This window comes from Spodoptera frugiperda, chromosome 2 (assembly GCF_023101765.2).
Source record: "Spodoptera frugiperda isolate SF20-4 chromosome 2, AGI-APGP_CSIRO_Sfru_2.0, whole genome shotgun sequence".
Lineage (NCBI taxonomy): Eukaryota > Metazoa > Arthropoda > Insecta > Lepidoptera > Noctuidae > Spodoptera > Spodoptera frugiperda.
In genome coordinates, this window is record NC_064213.1 from 10547204 (window position 1) to 10573056 (window position 25853).

Here is a 25853-nt window from a genome sequence, read left to right on the forward strand (position 1 = left end):
TAGCGAGGGCCGGGGTAGGAGGAATGAAACAAGCCCGATCCTGAGACACCCTTATTTATTATGTTTTTTGTAAAAATACTATTTACAGATATGTACAACACTAGAGATACACGTAGAGACAGTCACTGGCACTGACACCGCGGGCGGCGCTCACAGCAGCCTCGTGTCCGGCGGCGCGTCGTCGTCGCTGTCGCCGCAGTCGAAGCGGATGGTGCGGCGGCGGCCGGGCGCGGGCTCGGGCTCGCCGCCCGCCGCCAGTCACACCTTGTCCTCGCCGGCGCCGGGCGCGCTCGAGCGCACGAACTGCAACACGCGCGGGGGTGAGGCGCGCGGGGCCAGCGGGGGCCGGCGGGGCGCGCCGCACATACTCACCGACACCGTGGTGGCCGTGGCCGAGTTGGCGCGCGGCCGGAACGTGAGCACGCGCCAGCGCCGCCGCAGCTGCGCCAGCACCTCCCCGTTGCAGAAGCAGTACAGCACGGCCACGCACAGCCCCTGCAGCGACGTCGTCAGCGCAGACACGTACTCGTAAGCCAGCCACCAGCGCGCCGTGTGGTCAGGGCGGAAGGGCATTAGGAGATACTGCATGCCTAGCAGCGGCGCCAGCAGGCAAGTAGCGCGCAGGGCGTGCAGCGCAGTGGCGGAAGGCCGGGCGGGGCCCCCGGCGCCGCCCACGCTGCCGCCGGCGCGCAGCTTGGTGCACAGCACGCGCACGATGTTGCACAGGAAGGCCACGTTGAGCAGCACGGCGCCGCACGCCAGCACGGCCAGCTCGAGGCGCGGCGTGCCCTCGTCCATCCAGCACAGCGGCTCCTGGCCGGCCGCGCGGCGCCCCGCGTACACCGCCGCCGACGTCAGCGGCAGCAGCCAGCCCAGCGCCAGCAGCGCGCGCAGCAGGCGCCGCTCCGACACGAAGGCGCTCACCAGCACCGTGTGCAGGTACAGGCCCTCGCACAGCATCCACGTGTAGTTGGTGAGCAGCGCGTACTGCAGCACTGCGTTGAGCGCGCGGCACCAGACGGGCGAGGCGGTGAGCGTGGCGGGCGAGCGCACCACCAGCCCGTACCACGCCAGCCACAGCGCGTTGTTGGCCGCGAACGACGCGAACAAGTTCATGTGCACCGTGATGCGCGCGCACCGCAGCGACCTGCGCCAACACACACAGTTAGCGCGGGGCGGCAGCGGGCGACGCCGCGGGCGCAGCGCACTCACTTGAAGTACAGCAGGATGGCCAGCGACAGCAGCAGCGCCACCAGCGACACGCTGTACCCCGCCTCGTACACCGCGATGATGTCGCTGACGTCCTGTATAACAAACACGCTCGCTTAGTGTCCACCTCACTCACACAGCATCGCAGCGGAACTCGAGTAACCCTCACATCCTCCGGCTTGACGCAGGTGGTGTAGTTGGACCAGGGCCGGCCAGTCTGCGGATGCTGCCACCACGTGCCGTTCGCAGTGCATTCTTTGTGCGCCAATACTGCAACAAGACAGCGTCCTATAGAGCGCAGCACAGTACGCAGCATCGCACGCAGTACGAGGTGGACACGCACGGTCTGGACTGAAGCCGGGCACGAAGTCGGGGCAGGCACGGTAGGCGGTGGTGTTGGCGGGAGTGGGCGGCCAGCACAGCCAGGAGTCGAAGGTACCCTCGCAGTAGAGGGGCGCGGGGGGCGCGGTGCCGTTGATCTCCTGCTGGCAGGCGGCTGCGTCGCGCGCGATGCGCTCGGGGTCGTCCATGGCAGCGCGCTCACTGCGCCGCCGGCATCACCTGCAACGCGCCGGTACTCGGTGAAACATGGTGTTATTCGATGTGTTTAACGCGTATACACGCGTGATTGATGGCAATGATTCATTAGATACGGCAGCGTAGCTTCAATGATAAGGATATTCTTCAATGAGAAGATATGAAAGGTGTTTAATTCAATTTACAAGGAAGTCCCAAAAACGTTTAGTATCGATTAAAATCATTTTTGAAACAATGTACTATACTATACATAAATATACAGCCTGATTTTTTTATCATCAATTTTTTTCTATTCTAACATTCCATTTATAAATAAAAATAAACATTTACAAAAAATAATAAAGAAAATCGGTTAAAAAACACTAGTTTATTATTTTCTCGTCTTGTACGGTACAACCCGCGTTATTGTTATTGTTAGGTTGAATATAATTCCGCCATGTCCGCCATGTTATTTAAAGTCTGCCGTTGTTACTTCGGACATGAAAACTGTCTGCCGAGTAATGCCAAGTTACTAGTCGCAGAAGGACCAGAAGGAGCCCAATAATGACAACATTATCTAACATACTTGCAGTAAGGAACAGCTCGGTGCTCGGAATGTGCAGGAAGGCAAGCTAACAGACTCCGACAAAACAGTTTACAGGATCGAGTTACTGCGCAGTGTCGGATGTCGCTTGCAAGCGAAACATCTGCTAACCTAATTATGTAATGGAAGACGTCACCGCGAGGCGAACCGAGGCGCCAATGGGACAAGGCGAGTCTGAGTCTAGCTAAAGTTGTTATTACAAAAATAAAAGATACCCATTGCCGCGTCCGGCGGCAACATCATGTACAAGCCAGTACAGGCAGGAACACTACAGTGAGCCGAGACTTGGCACAGCACACGACTACGAGGAATGGACGCTACACTCAGGGACCATGCGTAGCACGGCTACGGCCCGCTACGCCCACCCTTATATATCTACGGCTACGTGGTGCTACGCTGGCTACATGGTTCTACGCAGGCCCCGTGGTGCTATGCAGGCTACGTGGTGCTACGCAAGCTACGTGGTGCTACGCAGGTTACGTGGTGCTACGCAGGCTACGTGGTGCTACGCAGGCTACGTGGTGCTACGCAGGTTACGTGGTGCTACGCAGGCTACGTGGTGCTACGCAGGCTACGTGGTGCTACGCAGGCTACGTGGTGCTACGCAGGGTGCGTGGTGCTACGCAGGCTACGTGGTGCTACGCAGGGTGCGTGGTGCTACGCAAGCTACGTGGTGCTACGCAGGGTGCGTGGTGCTACGCAGGCTTTGTGGTGCTACGCAGGTTACGTGGTGCTACGCAGGCTATGTGGTGCTACGCAGGGTGCGTGATCCTACGCAAGCTGCATGGTGCTATGCAGGCTACGTGGTACTACGCAGGCTACGTGGTACTACGCAGGCTACGTGGTACTACGCAGGCTACGTGGTACTACGCAGGCTACGTGGTACTACGCAGGCTACGTGGTACTACGCAGGCTACGTGGTGCTACGCATTATGTTGCATGTGGAGGGCGTTTATGTAACTACACAGTACACGTTTATTTTTGTACGTTTAATACATGCTACACACTTTATAATTATACTGTGCCGATTGAACTGTACAGTCGGACTGCACAGTAAAATCGTAGGTCCGTTCCGCCTGTACCAGATGATAATGACTTCTCTCGCCTTGGGCGAGGCGAGAGGGAGTGTGCCGGAGATCGTCGCGCGATCCCCGACGCCCGGAGTGTCTCTCGCGACGGTTGGGGCATGAGGTTCGTTCCCTCACGCGCCTCGCCCTCTCCTTAGCTAGCATGACTGCTTCGCAGAAGGAGGAGACGGCATCCCAGTCCCCCTCGCTCCGCACCATGGCTTGTACCAATGCTGGACGCGAGAGGTCACCGTCACCGACCACATCCCTGAGGACACGGCGGTGCTCAGCCCACGCAGGGCAGACTGCAACCGTATGTTCCACCGTGTCTTCCGGGCGGTCTTCGCAGTGATGACACCCGGGCGTTTCCTCCCGCCCAATCAGAAACAGGAACCTACCGAAACTCCCGTGTCCGGTAAGCATCTGTGTCAGGCGGTAGGTGAGGACGCCATAGCGCCTCTCTAGCCACTCCTCAAAGAGAGGACTTAAAGCCCTCGGTTGCGACAGTCGTTGCTGCCATTCCGCAATGAGATCGCGCCGGAGCTCATCCCGCCACGCACTAATCTGGCGCGGCAGTGGAGTTTCGCCCCGGCGACGCGCGTCAGCGCGCAAACGCGCGCGAGCACCTTCGCCTCCAAATCCCACGGCAGTAGTCCGGCGAGGAGGTTCGCCGCCTCCACGGAGATCGTGCGATATCCGCGGATCACTCGAATGGCCATGACCCTCTGGGACGTGAGCAGCGCCCGAACTGGTCGCCGCATCAGGTTTGGCGCCCACACAGGGGCTCCGTAGAGGGCCATGGACATGTATAAGAAGTCAAGAATATTTTTTTTTACAATTTTTGAGCGTAAAACGAATACATTCTGCAATAATATTTATTGCTGTGTGTGTGCCTCGCACACACACGCACACAGACGTAGTGTGGGGCGCCGGCACGAGGCGCAACAAGTCCGTACGTCTTGCTCGGAGCGAGATATTCAATTATGTAGATTTCGCTAATAAAAGTCACGCCGTCGCGCAAATTGTGAGAATCAAAATCTACAGAGTCGCCAGGTTAAGTGCCTGCGCACACGAGCAACTATTGTTCGGTTCGGAGTACACTAAACTGCATCAAAAGGCGCGGGGGCGCGGTCGATTTCGTGTATGTTGTATATTAAAAGTGAGTCTCTGGGGTATTGATATCGAAAATTGTAAAACCCTTAAGTGGCCGATGTACCTATGATGCTGGTCCAAGCGAGGGCGAGGTGCCTGGATGTGCACTGGCACTTACAATCACTTCATCTACGACGAAGTCCAAACGTTGCGTATTTCAGTAACATTAACATTAAGTGCGGGAAGCGCGCCGCGCCGCCCGGTCGCACCGTGTGGCTGTGGACACAGACACGGCGCGGCGCGGCGGCGGGACTACTGGACAGTTGTGTTCAGCCGCGTGACTGAGGGTACCAGACGCCCAGTCTCCCCCTTCCCAAACTCGTTAATCCCGAATCCCTAAATCCAAATTTTAGTTTGAATATGTACATGTGTGCGTGCTCCTCCGATATAATGAGTAAAGAATGTTATAATGGTGTTTAATATTAATTAAAATATTACAACGATTAGGAAACTGCGACTGCAGTGGTTGAGTGAGAAGGAAAGGAAACGAAATAATGTATAGAAATAAAATGGTAACAAGTTGCCACGGAACCAGCACGCTAGTAGTGACATCACACGCAACATTCGGTACTGACTACTGACACACTGACGTTTCGTCGGCGTGCGTTGGGTGCATGCTCGCGAGTGAGGCCGCGGGGGAGCCATTGTCGATGTGACGGTCTCTTGGCAGCAGTACCACATTGTGAGGATAATAACTTGGTAGTAACAATCGTCAAAAATAATACATGCTGCCTACGTTGGACACGTTGAAAAACCCGGCCAAGTGGGAGTCGGACTCGCCCATGAAGGGTTCCGTAGCAGCAAGTAGATGACATAAAAGTTGTAAAATAACTTGGTTTTACATAGTGTTTGTATGAACGGGAAAGTTATATTTGCGATTTTTGAAATTGTATTATTTCTTAAAAACTAATAATGATATCTCGTTCAAACTAATTTTCGTTGAAAGTTTCCAATGAAATCTACAACATATATTTTTTTTTGTTTTCTCCCTCTCTTATTTTAAAAATGAGTGTCCCCCACTCATTTTTCACTTCAAACGATTGATTTTGCCGAAAAATGGTTTTAGGAACCTTAATGTCTTTTTTAAAGACCTATCCATAGACATCCATCACGGATATGTTAGTTGAAAAAAATACAGGGAACGGATTAAAAAAAAATGTTTTTAATCCGTTCCCTGTATGAAGTTCCCCTCTTTTATTATTAAATTTGTTAATTTTTATTCCAAATTCGAATAGCAGTTACCGGAATACATCAACCTACAAAGTTTCTACTATGTAGGCCCAACAGTTTCGGAAATAAAAGGCTGTGACATATGGACGGACAGACAGACATGCATGACGAATCTAAAAGGGTTCGGTTTTTTGCCATTTGGCTACGGAACCACCTACGGCACCGTCATTCGCGAGATAGTCACCATACATACATACATACTAGTGATGTAACGACATTACAACGTACGTACATTTTTTGACATTCGCCTTCGCAATTTTTAATGCGAATATTCCGAATATCAACGCCATAAAAATAAATCAAACTTTCCACTACAGAAAAGTAAGTTCCATAGAGGAATAGGTGTGAATTTCTTTTATATATCAATAACAACACCTTATTTTATGATCAAAGTGTCCTACAATCGTAACACACACGTTTTGGTGATCATTTGGTGAAGTGAACTAATCAAACTAATTTTTCATTACAACTTAATAAATTTAGAGAAATGTGAAAATTTAAGATACGCACAGAATACCTTACTAAACATTTTATTTTCTTATTCTTTTCTCGGTCTTTGAACGTAAAACAAAGTTTCATTTTCTCACTGAACTATAAACATGATATTATTATACCTACTTTACTATTCCCGGAAGTCGGAACAATATAGTCAAGGTAGACAGTAGAAACTTGAAAGAGCCACATTTTAGCGATTTCCTCGAGTTCACAATTAGGAATAAAATGTCAAGTCTCCACAGATCCCATCGTCAACAGTTATAATATAGGTGAAAACTTCAACAAGTTTAAAAAAATATATGTAAAGTAAAATACTATACTATTTTCTTTAATTTTTAGTTTGAACGAAACCTATTTTATTTTATTTTATGAAACTATTTTGTTTGTGGTAAATGTGACATTGGGTGTCAAGATTATTTTTCTATAAAAGAAAAGATGGATGTTATTTTAGTTAAATATTTCTTTATTTAAAAAGTAACTCACAATTGTGAAGAAAGAGATATCTAAGAATAAACTTTAATTGTCGTTTCTTCATTTACAGGTTGATTTTGATTTTGTTATGCACTTGTAAATGAATCAATGTAAGTTTTAAGATGTTATTTTTGTTATAAAATGTGTAAAAATAAAATTCTTCATTTACAGAGCAACGCAAGTTTATTCTTCAAACCTATAATTAGAGAATAATCTTATAAAACGACAATCTTGTTTATTGAAATACCTAAATAAATAAAGCAAAATATGGATCAGCTACGTTTCGAATTTGCTTTAATGCCAGCGAGTGATGGGAAATCGAATGTCTGTTGTGTAACCTCAATAACAACAAAAGATGAAAAAGTGTTTGTTATACCGGAAGAACTACAGTCTGTTAGTCTTCATAAAGAGTTAATAAAGACAGCTGCGTATAATAAAGTGAAAAATAGTTTAAAGAAAAGACATCAAACGAGAAAAGTTTGGATGACAATGTCAGATGAACTAAGAAAAGTATACATACAGGGTGTCCCTGAAATCGACGTCCAACGGGCACTAGATGATCAGCAAGGTTCCAACTGTTATCAGAAAAATATAAAAAAAATTCTAAGTCCTACAGTTTTTAAATTACAGTGACTTATGTGTTATCCACGAAAAAGTACACCCTGTGCCAGTCTTTTGACTCTTGTTGCTACAAATCTTTATTTTTTCGTCTGCAGTCTTCCTTACATTATCCTGAATAGTGCTCCAGTAATATGGAATCATAAATTCTTAGCCAACTGCTTTAGATTGGAAAACATTGTTAGTTTTAGAGGAACCAAATGCTCTGAATAAATTTTTCACCTTACTTTAAGTGACTATACTGAATAAATTATGTATTGCGCTAGTAGTGGCAAATTTCACCAAAGTTGGCGCATTTAATAAGGATTCTAAAATGGTATAGCACTTTGCACATTATTTCTTAAATTCGACACAAAAAAAGATTTTTCAACGAAACTCGGTTTCGATGAATTTATTTGAACTTACTAATATTTCTTCTAGTGTACTCAAATCATACGTTATAACCTCGTATGCACTAGACAACACTTTGCACGCGATTTGTTATCATCATGTTGATAATCAACGAGGATCTCTTGTCAAACAACATTGTTTGTCTACTCATGATTTCGCTTGCAGCTTTCGTTGGCAATATTAATAGACTTACTAGAGGAACTGGGGCCTTAGTCCGCTATTACAATTGTGTCAGAATGGTCAATCACTGAGCAGTGCGAGAGGGACGGAGCTATACAACCTACATAGCTCCGTCCCTCTCGCACTGCTCAGTGATCGACCATTCTGACACAATTGTAATAGTAGACTAAGGCCCCTGATGTTGTGTATTATGTTTCACTAAATAATATTGAATGATTGCAATATGATGTTCATAGTGCATCAAACACATTATCAAATGTGTAGTAAAATCAAAAGGAACGGACGCGGCAGATTCATGTACACAGCATATCGACGCGGTAGTGGTATGGTGTACATGAGCCCTTACGCACAATTACTCGTCATATCCACATCAAAAAAAAAATGGGTGAATCGTCCGATTAAGTTACGTGTTCATGCCTTGTGATCAAATGCGAGATGAAGCATCAAATATTCTTTAGTTTGTCGAGAAAGAGTTATTTGCACCGTTACAAGGAATTGCAGGTAAAGCAAAAAATAATTTAAAAAATAAATAATCAACACGGCGCAAAAAAGCCAGTGCTCAGCTAAAATGCCGAAGTCCGGGTACGATGGCTCGAGATGCACACCACCAGTTCGTGTAGCGATAATATTGCCGACGAATGCTGCAAGCGAAATCACGGGTAAACAGACAATGTTGTTTGACAAGAGATCCTCGCTGATTTTCAACATGATGATAACAAATAGCGTGCAAAGTACTGTCTAGTGCATACGAGGTTATAACGTACCTATGATTTGAGTACACTAGAAAAATTTTTAGTAAGTTCAAATAAATTCATCGAAACCGAGTTTCGTTGAAAAATCTTTTTTTGTGTCGAATTTAAGAAATAATGTGCAAAGTGCTATACCATTTTAGAATCCTTATTAAATGCGCCAACTTTGGTGAAATTTGCCACTACTAGCGCAATACATAATTTATTCAGTATAGTCACTTAAAGTAAGGTGAAAAATTTATTCAGAGCATTTGGTTCCTCTAAAACTAACAATGTTTTCCAATCTAAAGCAGTTGGCTAAGAATTTATGATTCCATATTACTGGAGCACTATTCAGGATAATGTAAGGAAGACTGCAGACGAAAAAATAAAGATTTGTAGCAACAAGAGTCAAAAGACTGGCACAGGGTGTACTTTTTCGTGGATAACACATAAGTCACTGTACTTTCAAAACTGTAGGACTTAGAATTTTTTTTATATTTTTCTGATAACAGTTGGAACCTTGCCGATCATCTGGAGCCTGTTGGACGTCGACTTCAGGGACACCCTGTAGATGAAGATGGTAATTTACAATTTGGAGAGCAATATCTAGAAGAAATTGAACAAAAGCAAACATCTGGAGGATTAGAAAAAAATACAGATTCATTGGAAAAATTATTTGCAAAATTGATTGAGAACACGCAAGATCAAAAAAAACAGAATCTAAAATATATTGCAGAGAAGTTTGTGATTGAAAAATTTACAAGTAAAAATACAAACCCAAACCAATGGATTGATATTTTTGAAAAAGAATGTTTACGTTTTGACATTTTGGAAGATGAGAAAAAAATTGAAATACTAAGACTATTCATGGACAAAAGTTGTGTTGATTGGTACAGTTCTATGATTATAAAGTTAACACTAAACTCTGACTGGCAGATATGGAAAAATAAGTTCTGTGAATCATTTGCGAATCAAGGCTGGAACCAAGTGACTTATGCCCTTTTTTTTAAATACAAGGATGGTTCATTGGTGGACTATGCTATTAAAAAGGAAAAACTTATTCTGGACATGAGAAGATCAATAGATACAGGTACGCTGGTGGATTTAATTGCTGCAGGTTTACCTGGATTTGTGCGGGAGAAGATAAATAGAGAAGCAATGAAGGATACAGTAGACCTATTCAATGAAGTGAGAAAGTATGAACATTTGGTAAATAAAAATAGGAATGGGGTCTATAGAAAATTCGAAAATCAAAAGATAAATAACAAAATTGAGGAACGTACTCCATGCAAAACATGCGAAAAGCTTAATAAAGGTACTCGTTACCACCCCGAAGCTGCATGCTGGTTTAAGGTTAAAGATGACAATACATTTGATAGAAAATCTATAAGGCATGTGAATAATTCAGTGATTGAAGCAGAGTTAAATGAAAACGAACAAAAAAACTAATAGTAACACCATTAATAAGAGTCAAACTACTAATAAATGATAAATTGGAAATATATGGAGTATATGATTCAGGTTCGAATGTTTCTCTCATTAATTCCAAATTATTAAAATTAAAAACCAAGAAAAATAATGCAAATGAAGAAAATTTAGTTACAATTAATGGTGTGAAGAAGACCAGTGGTTTGACAAATCTAAAAATAAAAATTTTCGAAAAAGAAGAAAATGTAAATGTTTACGTCATTGATGAACCAAATTTCAAATATGATTTTTTAATAGGATTAGACATGATAAAGGCATACGAGTTGATACAAAATGAGGAGTTAAAAATAACTCAAAAACAATACTTACGTCAAGAAAACATAAAACAAGAGGAAGAGATATACAAGAAAAAAAATGAAAGTAAAGAATATGTAAAGGAATATAAGATTAATTTTAATGAACATATTAAAGAAAAGGAATTTGAAATAAAAGTAAATCATTTAGAAGAAGATAAAAGGGAAAAAATTTATAAATTAATACAAAAATATAAATCGGTTTTTGCCAAGGATAAATACGATATAGGAACTGTGAATGGGTATGAAGCCAGAATAGACTTATTAGTAGATAAATACTGCTGTAAGAGGCCTTACAAATGCACTATAGAAGACAAAAAAGAAATAGAAAAACAAATAGCTAACCTACTAGACAATAAACTTATAGAAGAATCATACAGTCCATTTGCGGCACCGGTGACATTAGCCTTTAAAAGAGAAGAAAATAAGAAGTCAAGATTGTGTATTGACTTCAGAGAACTAAATAAAATAGTGGTACCTCAAGCCCAACCATTCCCTTTAATTGAAGATCTAATGGAAAAAACTAGAAATTGTATGTATTTTACAGCTTTAGACATAAATTCTGCATTTTGGGCTATTCCTTTACGAATTGAAGATAGAAGAAAGACAGGATTTATAACACAAGAAGGACATTTCCAATGGACTTGTTTGCCATTTGGATTGAAGACCTCACCAGCAATTTTTCAAAGAATACTCAGTAGTATACTAAGAAAATACAATCTTACAAGCTTTACAGTAAACTATATTGATGACATATTAGTTTTTTCTCGGAATTTTGAAGAACATGTAAACCATTTAGAACAACTGTTAGAAGCAATACAATTAGAAGGATTTAGATTGAAATTTACCAAATGCAATTTCGCATCAGACACCGTAAAATACTTGGGTCATATAATACAAAATAATACTGTAAAACCGATTAAGGATAATCTAATATCAATAAAGGATTTTCCAACTCCGAAGACTCAGAAAAATGTTAGACAATTTTTGGGAAAAATAAACTTCTACCACAAATATATACCAAATAGTGCAACTATACTAGATCCACTACATAATTTGTTAAGGAAAAATCAACAATTCATTTGGTCCCATGAATGTGAAAAAGCATTTAATACGATAAAGGCTTTACTTTGTTCACAACCAGTTTTAGAAATATACGATCCAAACTTGCCAATAAATATTTACACTGATGCATCAATAGAAGGAGTTGGAGCTATATTGAAACAGATACAACCTGATGGAAGAGAAAAACCAGTGGCATACTTTTCAAAGAAGTTAAATGGAACCCAAAAAAAGAAAAAAGCCATTTACTTAGAGTGTTTGGCAATTAAAGAAGCAGTACGATACTGGCAATACTGGCTGATAGGTAAGTCATTTACAGTTTATTCAGACCACAAGCCACTGGAAAACATGAATTTGAAATCAAGGACCGACGAAGAATTAGGTGATTTGATGTATTACCTGTCACAATATGATTTTAATATTAAATATGCTCCGGGAAAAGACAATTTAGAAGCAGACTGTCTTAGTAGAAACCCTGTATTGGGATCAGATGAGAACAAAGATGAACAACTGAGGATTGTAAATGTAATTAACCTGCAGGATATTTTAATAGATCAAAATAAAAATGAAGAAATACAAAAGAATAAAGACAGAATGATAAAAAAACAAAATATATACTATAAAAAAGTCAGGAACAAGGAAAAAATAATGCTATCAGAGAAATTCAGCATAGAACTTATAAATAAAGTACATAAGAACCTTTGTCATATTGGAATCAAACAGATGCAGAAAACACTTAGTCCACTATACATAGCTAGAAATTTGACGGAAAATATCAAAAAAATAAGTAAGAATTGTGAGATTTGTATAAAAAATAAATCAAGAGGACAAGGGAAAATTGGATTTATGTCACACTTAGGTCCGGCCACGAAGCCATTTGAAATAGTCTCTATAGACACAATTGGAGGTTTTGGAGGATCAAGGTCTACAAAGAAATATTTACATCTACTGATAGATCATTTTACAAGATACGCATTTGTCCTGACTTCAAAAACCCAAGGAGCAAATGATTTTATAAAACTGGTTACAAACATATCAGAAACAGATAATATCGGAATGATTCTCACCGATCAGTACCCTGGAATAAATTCAAAAGAATTTAAGAGATTCTTAGCGGAAAAACAGATTCCAATGATATTCACAGCAGTAAATGCGCCATTCTCCAATGGTCTTAATGAGAGGTTAAACCAAACATTGGTAAACAAAATTCGATGTAAAATTAATGAAGAGGAAAATACACGAGCTTGGACAAAAATAGCTCATGAATGTGTAGAAAAATATAATAAAACTATTCACTCAGTTACTGGTTTTTCACCAAGTTATCTTTTATATGGTACAGATGCTACGATTTTACCTAAAGAGTTGAAGGAAGAAAAAACACAACAAGACTGGATAAGAGATAGAACAACAGCTCTAGAAAATACAATAAAATCTCACAATTACAACAAAATATTATTTGATAAGAATAGAGAATACCATGAATTTAATGTTGGTGATATGGTGTATGTGGAAAATGGCAATAAGCTGAACAGAAAAAAATTAGATCATTTGAGAATTGGTCCTTTTCAGATTATAGAAAAAATATCCAAATCAATATATAGAATTGATACTGGGCACAAGAAAACTGAGTCAAATTTATTTCATGTCACGAAGCTTGTTCCAGTATCCGTATATTTATAGATTTTCTTTTCCACTTTTATAGATTTTCTTTTCCAAGGGGGGGAGATGTAAAGTAAAATACTATACTATTTTCTTTAATTTTTAGTTTGAACGAAACCTATTTTATTTTATTTTATGAAACTATTTTGTTTGTGGTAAATGTGACATTGGGTGTCAAGATTATTTTTCTATAAAAGAAAAGATGGATGTTATTTTAGTTAAATATTTCTTTATTTAAAAAGTAACTCACAATTGTGAAGAAAGAGATATCTAAGAATAAACTTTAATTGTCGTTTCTTCATTTACAGGTTGATTTTGATTTTGTTATGCACTTGTAAATGAATCAATGTAAGTTTTAAGATGTTATTTTTGTTATAAAATGTGTAAAAATAAAATTCTTCATTTACAGAGCAACGCAAGTTTATTCTTCAAACCTATAATTAGAGAATAATCTTATATATATATAAAACGTAATTTGACCCAAATTATCTTCAACGCTAAAATCTATACGGAACATATGCATCAAAATTTGACACCGAACTACGAGTTGGTACAAACAATTACAAGTGCATGCTGCGACTCGCGCGGCGCGCGGCACGTTAACATTATGTCAAAATAAAGTCGTAGAAAATTGGTCAAATTCGTGCATGTATTGTCGAATGTAAAACTATTTACATCATTATCGTCGTCATCACACGTTACATCACTAATACACACACACACACACATACACACACACACTCACACACACACACACACACACACACACATACGAATAATAAAACTTATTAAATTTGGAAAAGCCCAGGAGGAAATCAAGAAAAAATTACCAAAATACAAATTGTTCTGTTGTTTGGAAAGTTTATAGATACTTGACTTAAAAAGATCAAGTCAGCTGAAGCCATCGCAAGTTTGCGACGCCGACCGAATGTACTGACTGAATACACATGGGCCATGGGTACTTAGGTATCCATGTTTATACAGTATTGTACTACTTACTGTTTGAACGCTAGAACCGCCCGCTGCCTGGGGACTGGGGACAGCGCCAGGTGGCAGGAGTCGGCAGGAGTCGGCAGGAGGTACCAGTACAGCAAAGTCTGCAACAAGAGAGCCGCGCGTCAGACCCCGCGCGCCGCCGTGTGGCACTGACGGATGTACGGTGTATAGCTATCTAAACAGTCGTGTGTTGCTGCCGCCCGTGGATGTAAAACAAATAAATTGATCAGGTTTTAAGTTTCCTGTTTGCTGGCGGCGTGACACTGCAAGCCGCGCGCACACGTTACATTTAGCGCGCCGGTGACAACAGCGCGCATACATTACGCCACGACACACGCGCCGCGCAGAAGGCCAATTCATCCACAGCCTGTACCTATGTGTGCGTGGCGTACTCACGACACTCGTTACTCACACTAACACGATATACTTTTGTTTTGATAGGAAGGACACCGTCACTAGTAGAGAGCTTCTGAAGTTTAGAGTATAGTAATGTGTAACATTAAAACGTCACTATGTATGCTACGTGGTATTGACGTGATGATATAATGCATTAACTTAATACTCAAATATTTATAATATAAAATACTTGATAAATAATAAAGTGGCAAAAATCCTCATCGTGGTCGTGAGGTCGTGCCCCATATTGAACAATGCTTTAGCTTTGGCCGCGGTAGTAAATTGTATTGAAGTGGTTAAGTTGAAGGAAGCTGTGGTCCTTCTCAGCGCGGCTGGTGCGTGTGTCGCGCGGCGGGTGCCTGCAGCCCTGGCCCGCGGCCTCTGGCCCGCGCGTGCAGTGCGCGTGCAGTGCGCGCGGGGTTATGCTCTGTACACTCTGTGCAGTACGCTCGCTGGTTGCTGCGCTCGCGCCGCGCGTGGCTCCACGAGCTGCGATTCAATGGAGGATAGATTGAGACAGCGTGTATGGAGGCGAGGCTGCGGCCGAGTGAGCACCCAGCGATCAAACTGCACTAAAACGTATTTCAGTCGTAAATTCTCGTTTACCGTCTTGCTGACAGCTTTATTCCTCCACAACTATTGTTACCTCTACAAAGGAGTGACTCGTATAGCACGTATAGCACGTATAGCACGCGTGGCGCTCCGTGAAGTGTACAGCATACAGCCATCCTGACATTATAAAATTGCAAAATGATACAATGAAAATTCTCCCACTGGTTTACATCTCCCATAAATATTTGCGTCCGTGTATGAAACCATTTTGGTAAATAGGTAAACAAAGTGGTAATCATCACTTTGAATTTGTTTTGATTTTCCTATTTTTTCATGAAGAATTTTTTTTTCGCTACATATGAATAATTTTCCTATTAAGACATTATCAACATTACTTCCATTAAACACTATGGCATCCTTTCCGCCAAAAAATATAACTGAATTGATTTAATCGTTTCATCGTAACTGTCGAAAATCGAAGTCCTGCTCTATTTAATGCGAATCTCCTGCTTTATTTAAGTCAATTAGAATTATTAATACATTAATTGCGTAGGTAATCCAATAAATCCATCAATAAATTATTATTTACTTTTTATACAGCCTGATTTTTTTATCACCAGCCAATTTTTTTCTAAAAATTAGGTATATACCAAATTCCAACATTCCAGTTATAAATAAAAATAAACATTTACAAAAAAATAACCGACTTAACTAAAGACAATCGTTAAAAGTACACAAAAATGGACAAAATTAATTTTATTTCGGAGGTCGGTGTCAAATAAGACACAAACAATAATACGAAACACCGACTTTCAAATCAAAGTCAATTTAAACCTTTTAATGTATTTTTAACCGTTTTTCTTCTGTGAAGTCGGTTATTTTGTCTTTTTTTGTAAAAATGTTTTTTTTTTTAAATGGAATATTGAATGAAATGATATGAATTTATTCTATGTACCTAAATAAGCTTCCAAAAAGCACTTTTACACGTCAAAATGATACCTAACTCTCAGAAAAAATTTGGCCGGTGACAAAAAAATCAGGCTGTACACAAAGTAAGTGATGTTGAGAGGGACACGGACAACCATTGCTTGATAAAATATGACGAAAACTGGTTAGATACTTCTCAATAGACAATTTTATGGAGCACGTTACATATTTACAAAGTGAGCATAACCCAAGAGCTGCTCGCCAGTGGCCAGGCCTCGGCCACCGCGCGGCGAGTACTGCCGGTAAGACCAGCTGTAATACCTAATCACCAAAATCGGCGAACCCCCGCAGGAAAGAGTTATGGGGCAAATAATGTTGTTCTTAAAGTTCGTAATAAACTTTCAAGTCCAGTTAGACTGGAATATTGTGTATGTATATCTCTAGCTATTATTACCATTCTGCGGAACAGAACGATTGGTTGATAAAGCAGCACATGGCCGCGCGTATACCGAGATAATGTAGCGGCACACGTGTGGCGAGTGCTGGCGTACACTTTGTAAGCCACAGATGCACATACAGTGGACAGTGGGCGGTGGACAGTGGACAGTGGACAGTGGACGGTGTCGGTGTCATGGGTTTACGAGGTCGCGGGCAGGCTTACCCGTCGACAGTAAAACATTGATGCGCTTCATAAAATGTTGATTGAACAACTTTATCGTCGCACACATTCCCTGTCTGTTGACACATACTCGCTGTCCTACTCATTATATATATAGATATACATTCCTATTACATTTCATCCAACATTACTTACTGTGAGGGAGCACCTAAACTAGCCCCAAAAAATCATCTAATGACTTCTCTCGCCAGGGCGAGGCGAGAGGGACTGTCAGACTCTTACTGACTAAAACCACCCCGTTCTTACTCGTGCTTATCGAGCCGGAGCCCCAGTAAACTGGCTAGGTAGTTTGCGGACTACCTAGCCAGTTTACGATCAGGCATCAGCCCTACCGGGCCCCATCTGTGGTGGTCAGATGGCTCTTTGAGGCGCACGCGGACGGCGGAACGCGACGCGGCGCACGCACGGGTCTGGATCTGTTCGGGCGACGAGCTACCCTTGCGCGCCGTCCGCAGGCCCGCACTACGTCTATAGTTAAGCTCTAGAAACTTCTGCAGCGAGTGAAGATGTTTTGTCTCATAGAAAGCGAAGACCGAATGAAAACAAAAGTTTTTTCGGCGCTCATTCGGCGCGGAGTAGGTACCTGCACAGTGTGACACACGCGCACTGCCACCACTGCCGCCCGCGCCATCAACATGACACATCATTACTGTCACTAATGTAGGTAAATGAAAACGTTTTTAGAGGTTTTCAAGGAAAATTAGAAAGTAGTTTTCCATAGAGTAGCCGTTTAGTGTCCCGCCCTCATTTCCGATTCATCTCGTAGTTCTCAATTTGAACGAAATGCGGAGCTGTGCGCCCGTCCCCGCGGGGACCAATCACCGCCTCGCGCCGCCCGTGGCTGCGTCGGCACTCCTCGGATCGGATTTACTGCGACTCGTGGTCGACACTGAGCGCGTAATGACTGTGCCATCATCCGGTAAACATCAGAATATTGAAATAAAACTGTACTTTATATATTGAAGTACGAGTCCACTGCCACAACTGCTCTGCTTGTGAAATTATCAATTTAGTAGTTAGTAGGTGTAAATGGGCGAGCATTGATCGCAGCGGTGGCTCCGCGCCGGGCACGCGGGGCAGCAGTCCCGCGGGACTCGGGACTGACCTCTCTAACCTTTCACCACACTTAGTACTGACCAACGAAGTACTTTACACGAGGATCCAATAAACATGGTTCCGCCATAAACACATAATATACTTGTACTCAATCCACACGAAATATATCCCACCAAAAACATTCAATTCATTCATTCAAAACATTCAATACACGACGAAAAATGGTTTTAGATACCTTAATGTCTTCAGTTCCATGTATGGAATGGCCTTCTTTAATTTTTAAATTTAATAATTTTTAATTCAAAATTCGACTAGCGGTTACCGAAATACATCAACCTACTAAGTTTCAACTATGTAGGCCCAACAGTTTCAGAAATAAATGGCTGTGACATACGGACGGACAGACGGACGGACAGACAGACATGACGAATCTATAAAGGGTTCCGTTTTTTGCCATTTGACTACGGAACCGTAAAAAGTAGCCAAGTCTCGATGTATCTCGGCAAGCGTTCCTTGCTGCGACTTCTGTACTATTATAGTTACATATATGACTGGCCGGGGGACAGTCTTTATACACTCGCGGGTACAACGCTACGACCAGCTCACAACATATACTTACATGTATATACGTATGTACATAGTATCTATATTTCCGTTCCATTGAGTTTGAGCCAACAGCTCAGACAGTAACTCAACGAAGTGCTGCGACAAATACTCAAACAATGAACTGTTTACTTCCACTGAGTGTTGCCATTGCTGCGGCAATCTATATCAATCTAAGTACTTGTACTCCTGTAGCCCGGAGCCACGTCGCGTTGTATCCAGCTACGGTCCGGTACCTGTGTCTGCTGTCTGGTTGTGTTGTCGTCGTGTACCAGTTCAGTATCACTGGTGCAGGTAAACCGATGGGAATCATATAGATATAGCTGCGGCTCCCAGGGCGCACGTGGCGCGGTGTGCACGGCGCCGCTCGTGCTGGGACAATTAGCCATGTTCTGTTCACAACTACAGATGGACATTAACACGTTGAAACATTAGCGAGTCCGTCAGAAGCACGCGCACACGATCGACACTTCAATAAATCAGCAGCGAGTTAACAAGTCCGACAGTTAAGTCATAAGTAGTAAGTTGTAAGTAGCGTCCGACCGAGCGGAGTGAGTGGCCGTAAGTTGCTGAGGAGAAGACTAGTCGAGTGTCTACTCGCGCTGCTTAATGCAGAAAATGGAGGCGGGATTACTGAACACCAATTTATGTGCTGTGATAAGAGAAATAGTATCAATACTTGCACAACACACTGAAATATGGACACACTACTATGGACTGTCCTACACTCGCCCGTCTACAAGCCGTTAAATTGGAGGGGCGCGGGAAACACGAGGGCGGAAGGGGGGGCTACTTCACCCTGGACTTGCCAAAAAATAAGATCGCGATCTATTCAACTAAATCGACTTACTACTTAACTCCCTTTTGTCGTTCAAACTACATGAACAACTTAACTCGCGGATGACGCGAGTACTTATTGAACTGTACATTGGGCTTCACGAGCCGAGTCTACCACATCCTGTAACCGGCCGCTGTCGCCACCAGCCTGCGCGGGAGACGGCTTACATTGCTTACATTGCTGCCGTGAATGAGTACAGCAGTTTAGCAGTCGACAATCGAAGTGCTTTAATTGCTAGGATCACCTATTGGATCTAATTTTCGCCAATATTATAGGACTCAGGACTCGGAGTTGACTTATTTTGTCTTTTACGACAATAAATATTGGAAATGTTTATATTGGACATGTGGTATATGGGCAGATATCGAGTGGAAGTATCTACATACGGGTAAAAATCGAGTAGCAATTTCTGCAGCGCGACAAATAAGAGCTGCTGGTTGGAGTGTCAACGTGCCCCTCGAGGCGCGCCGGAAATGAAACCCGCTGTCACCGAGTGTCGGCGAGCGTGTCGCCGCCGCCGTGTCGGACACTCCGACACCGCCGACACTCGGTGTCAGCGCGGGGCCAGGCGGGACACGCCTGCAAATACTTTATTACACTTGTGTCGCCTCTATAAAGCATTCGCTGGGAATAGTCTGTAATTAAACCGCTCTGGACGATGTATCCCAAGTATACAACTTAAATACTCGCTGGTCAAGACAGATCTCCGAGCAATACACACAACTTTGTACCTACTTAGGCCCCCTCGTTTGGAACGATTATAAACAAAATGAATGTAATGAACAAATTCGCGAAGTTAACAAGTGGCTCGTTTAGTGTAACGACGCGCCGCGCCGGCACGCGACACGCGCGCGTACCGCCACGCGACACACGACGCGGCGCGACATTACGGTAATCGCTCCACCTGCCGGCGGCGCGCGACTCTGCCGCTAATTGTCGCCACTTAATGCCGAGTGTAGTGGCGCTGGGACCGGTTGCCAGTTCGCGCCACGAGAGGTGTGAACTCCGTGGGCGAGTCGCGAAACATCGTGTTTGGTCGTCAACCGAACGTTCCCAAAATAAATGTGCGGCGATAAGCTGTCAGGCAGTAATGGCGCGGTGTGGCCTCTTTACTCGACCCTTGAGATGATTGGCGGTGGAGCGGGGCCCGCTGTGTCTGCCGCGCGCCGCCGACGAGTAAATGAGATTGTGTACATACAAGCTAAGCGGACGTCGGTACGACACCAGGAGTCGCCCGGTAGCTACACACTATTAGGATAAATAAACGGTACAGAAATAATTTGTGGAATGACTGAACAGACCTGCAGTTGTGCAGTAATTACTTACTCCCGATTTGCGCTGCTGTACATTGCCATCAACACTTGGTGTGTGCTTTATTATCCAATAGAGAAATATTGAATGTTGTGTTATTTGCTAGAGCCACGGTCCAGAGTAGTTATCTAAATTAGTGGCAAATCTCGCGAGTGCGTGACTTTAGTCTCCGGTACATTACTAGCACTACCCACCAGGCAATGCAGTGATTGTCCACATGTGGCAGTATACGACCCGCGGCGGCCGTGCTGTGTGTGTGTGTGTGTGTGTGCGTGTGTGTGCTGCACTAATAATAGCGTCACAATCACAACAAGGCGCACACGTGCGCTGCTACAGTTGGACAATATCAACCGCGAGTACACTCCACCAGGCCCGGCCCGCTGCTATTACAGCGACACCCAAATGTTGTAGGATATCACCTTGTGCAATACTACTACTGCTATACGCCCACTGTCTCCTGTATTTTTGTCAAGTTTGTCCGAGGAATGTAATCATGTGTGTATTTCAGTAAAATGTACACAGTTTCAGTATCCATCTCTCACTCAAGTTGTTTAGAGGATCGTCCCCCCACACCGTCCACCTACGTTTAGTCAGCATGACTGCTTGCAGAACTAGAAGCGGCTGCCCCGTTCCACCACGGCCTGAACCAAAGCCGGGCGTGAGGTCTCTGTTGCCCATCAGTTCCCTGAGGACACGGATGTGCTCAGCCCATGCAGGGCACACTGCCAGTACTGCCACCGCTGCGCTGTGTCCTATGGGTGCTGCTCGCAGTGGTACCACCCTCTCACTGAACCTGAGACAGTGTCATCTCTGAATTCCTTGAGCTTTGATATGCTTAGGCTTTGATCTCAATGCCTCTGCTGACTGTTGCCGATGTGCTGTTGTAGGGTAGAAACTCATTCCATTCTCTCTCGTCCCCATTAGTTATCAGCGGCCAATGTTGTTCTAGGTCGGATTTATTTTCCAAACATGCTTCTCTCAGGACATTCAAGGAAGATTGCCAAGTTGTGGTGATGCAGTGGCGACACGCGAGGACGATGTCGCGACACATCAGTACAATAGAATTCGAGAGTCTTGAATGCCTCTTTAGGAACCTGTGGAAGTGAATGCTTGATTGGTTCCGCACGAAGTTCTTGGGTTGGTAGCACTGACTGGTTTACGAAGACTCGTTTAATGATTCGCTAAAATATGGTTTAATGATTATATTGAACTGAACCAAGAAACGGTAAATCTAAGCGAATAAAGTACTGAGATAGTCCCATTAGTCACGCGGTTGGTGTTTGAGCGCGCACTGACTCGCGATGATTGCGATACATACATTTATGGAAATGCATGCTGCACCGAACAGAACCTGTGCGGGTTGGCCCCAGAGCGAGCCTATCAAAGAAAATGTCTGTGTTCCATAGTGTCACAGTGGCTGCTTGGAGTAGGTACTTGTCTGTAAATGCTGGCGTGTTGAGGCCGCGTACTGTCGCCTACTGACTGCCCACAATATTTGATACTGTATTCAGTGTAAAACTACGAGCAGCGCTGGTCGCTTTACCATCGTACGATGCGTCTGGTCAATTGTGCCCTTGTCCAAAAGAAAAATAATAAGTCGGATAATATTCGTAATAGTATCGTTCCTAGACCACTATCCATGTAGGCAATACTCGTATGGAGAGACTTAAATAGTGTACCTATATGTATGTACTTGCGAAACGTTACCTATAAAAACCTTTTTGATTTTGGTTTGTCCCGATTCATTTTACCTTATGTTAGTCAGGAGCCAGGAGGTATCCTGACTTAAAACAAATCGGAGCTGGCGACACTAGCGGCGACACTAGCGGCGACACTAGCGGCGACACTAGCGGCGACACTAGCGGCGACACTAGCGGCGACACTAGCGGCGACACTAGCGGCGACACGCTGTATTGCGCACTTCTGTTCTATCTGTTCACAACACACGCCCGTGTGGCAAAGCATACAAGTACCTGACTACACGTTTCTAGGTGATTGTGAGAAAGGGCAATTCGTTCCAAGTGATAGCTGCGTGAGTACACCGAGCTCGAGCTGTGCACACACACACACACACACACACACACACGTACATTACGTGGGGTTTTTATTAATATTGATGAGTTTGTGTTTGTGCCGTGGACGCAGCACTCCGGCACAAACAAGACCCCGGTCTATAGTGGCTCTACAGACTAAGTATACTCGATGGGTCCAAGTTTAGGTGACCAGTATCAGCTGGCGAGTGCTAGTGGCTGGCACCAGTAGGAGCAGCCACACCGCCGCGACTCTCGGTCTACAAGTGTACGGCTTGCTTGCCACCACGCCTGCATGACTACCGCGACCTCTGCCAGCAGTATAACCACAAGGAAGGAATTGTACAGTAGTTACTGCCTGTTAAAAACTTGGATAAATCCATTTCACATCGTTATTAATATCAGCAGGTAAACCGACAACACGACCGACCAAGCGACAGTTGCCGGTAACTATATACCAGTATTTGTATATTTAGACTCCGTTCACTCAGAACCGGAACAATCATCAAGTTGATCGTCAAAATAATTTATTCTATTCGATTGAACCAGCCTCAGATTTGTATAGTATTGCTAGCTAAGCATGCCACGTCGCGCGGCGCGGACTGGGTGGGCGGCGGCACCCGCGGACAGGACACAGGTTCACTCAATTTCAATTTTATTTGATCAAATTAAGCTTTTAGTAACCACAGAAACACAGCCATCGTCGTTATTTTTCCATAAACTGTTGAACTGTGGCACTCGAACAGGAGATACCTATCGTATACAAGTGACAATAAACATTCAATAACATGACGTGCAGCTCCCGTCGCCGCGGGAACCTGAGCCGGCAGCCTCGTCCCGGAGCACCGAGTACATCGGGTTGGCTGTGCCTGCAGCCACTTGTTGTTATATTCGGATTATAGTTCCCCAAATTACTTGTTACGTCAAAACGGTTCCGGAAACGTGGCTTTCAAGAGTTCGGACGCACAACCAGAGCGGCTCGTTAAGTGGCCACCAACATACTATTCGCGCCGCGTTGTGCCGTACAGGGCCGTGCCGTACTGTGTCGATAGGAAGCGCGACACGGTACAACATTCTCTACACACACCACACTGTGACTGCAGCTCACACGTCTGTTACTGATCTTCAGAATATTATAAGTACTGAGATGAAGTTGTCGCGTCTCCTCTAGCACATTAAATGGTTATGAAGTAAGTAGTACGTACCTAACTACTGGGTAAGTGGACAGGAGTCGTCCACGACACTTCGCGTTTGGGTGCATTTATAGGGAACCAGACTATGCAGAATGCTATTACCATATTTACTAAAGATGAGATCCAACACATGCACAAGTACCTACGATGGTCCTGGATGTCGCTCGCCTCCAGCTGCGTCCAGTAGTCCCACACTCGCTGCTCACAGCAGTACAGCACGAACGTATTGCACTACGCAGCACATAGTTTCAGTTCAGACAGTTTGTATTTATTTCAACACGGAACCCGGCGGAGCGACTGAAATACAGCTACAACTTTTAATTTACGATATAACCGCACTATGAAGATTTATTTTATGTGATTTCCCGCGAACTGATCACCACAAGTTCCAGGAAACCTTACCCACTATAAAGTATAGTACGAGCAACAAATATCTTCTCGTCCGTACCCTGCTAGCCTCCGAACTCAGAAAGCAAGTAGAGAGCAAGATCCTAGCTCCCAGTGAGCGTGTCGAAGCACGATAAGCGATTAGTGTCGGCGGCGGAGCGGGCGGGAGCGCGGCGGCGGGCGGCGCGAGGCGGGCAGCGCGCGCGGCGGACGCTCGGCGACTGCCGGCGGCCGGCAGCGCGCCCTCGCCGCTCCTCACTCGAACCACACGTTGTCACTCTGCGAAAGTGATAATTACCAACAATGTCGAGCAATCGGATGTGAAACACAAGATGTCGTGCTCGCTAAATTATTATCGCATCGGTGAAGGCCACTGTCCGCCTCCCGTGGTGCGGCGTAGTGGCGGCAGTCCGCACTACTGCGCTGACTACGAGCTGCCTGCAAGCTGCCTACATGTTCCATTTAGGAATCTTAAAAGTTGTTCAATCAGTCGTCCGCGTAAAGCAGACAGTTTGAAACCAATGCAATGTACATGCAGTGAAGCTGGAAGAGGGTCAAGTAGTGTTTGGAGATACACGAGGTCGTGTCGGTGTCGCCGCGGGCTCGACGTCGTAGCAGTAAACTATATATATATGTAAGTGTATATCGCGTGCATCCTCAGTATCAGTGCAGTATACTGGCGCTGCCGAGCACTGGATTGGGTAGTGGCTGAGAGAGCTGTGCTTGCCACCGGTGGACCGGTGACACAATGTTCATGTCCATGCTATCCCTGGTTACACCGACTCTGTTGTAGCGCCACGTCGGTACTTCTTAATACTTATATCACCGACTGCATCCCGACTGGCGACGTACAATCGCGTAATATCATCAATATGTCTCCCTGAGTGAGTGTCGCCGTGTCTTCGTCACGTTACGTGCGCGGCAGTCAGTCGTCACGTCGCCTCGCCACGCTGAACACATCGGCAACTAAACAGCGCATCATTCCGGGGCGCGGTGCGTGTGATGTCGTCAGGTAGGCGCCGTGTGACGCCGTCTGCAATAGTATCCATGCTGACTATATTATGAACCTCCCGCGCACAATGAAACACTACATCTTGATTGAACTCGAGCATACAGCAACGCGCTGTGGACAATACCTGCGCGCGAAGGACATTGAGTGGAGATACTTTAAGTAATAGGACCCTTTCTTGCTGGGCGGAGATGTCTACCTACAGCTAGAAACCGCGTATCGCTATAACTTTCGTAAGACTACATTAATTAATGCTTTTCAGCTTACTCATATAACTGTTTGACGAGGAACTCGATTTGTTTCAAGTCGTACTAGAGGCTCATGTAAATGAGCAGCATTCCGCGACACACGACGCGAAGATAGCTAGAACAAACTACCTACCAAGAGCCAAAATATTCTACAATTTTGGAAACGGTGCGCTATTTATGCCGAGTTGTAATCCATTGCCTTGTTTCCACCTTACAAGTGTAGCGAGCGCACAGAGCGGCGCCCTGCTGGACACTCTCTGTACAACATCGGCTTTGAAGTTGAATCTGTGTAAACAGTGCGATACACGAGCTTCGGCCGAATTTGTAGAAATAAATTGAGGCGCTCACTGATCAGTAGCGCGCGGCTGTAGCGGCAGCGCCTTGTACGTCGAGGCAGCATTAACATAATGTTACCTACATTATATCGAACCCGTGTTACTCGTTAAATCTCGTGCCGCGACCC

The 25853-nt window shown here is 44.2% G+C and overlaps 1 protein-coding gene across 8 annotated transcripts; it reads right to left on the reverse strand.

Annotated features, from left to right (window-relative positions):
- Positions 1-38: 38 nt before the first annotated feature.
- LOC118268743 (calcitonin gene-related peptide type 1 receptor) lies at positions 39-24387 on the reverse strand. Of its 8 annotated transcripts, XM_050702912.1 has the most exons (7): positions 23889-24382; positions 14165-14262; positions 1553-1770; positions 1379-1479; positions 1213-1304; positions 373-1147; positions 39-303 (listed from the first exon to the last, which is right to left on the reverse strand). In XM_050702912.1, exons 3-7 carry the CDS (start codon positions 1737-1739, stop codon positions 259-261), a joined length of 1200 nt encoding a protein of 399 aa, XP_050558869.1. In that variant the 5' UTR covers positions 1740-1770; positions 14165-14262; positions 23889-24382; the 3' UTR covers positions 39-258. The 8 variants fall into 8 exon arrangements, with proteins under 8 accessions (XP_050558869.1, XP_050558863.1, XP_035439269.1 ...); XM_050702906.1 differs by having other exon boundaries at positions 39-1147; positions 24195-24385; XM_035583376.2 differs by having other exon boundaries at positions 39-1147; positions 23893-24385.
- Positions 24388-25853: the final 1466 nt, after the last annotated feature.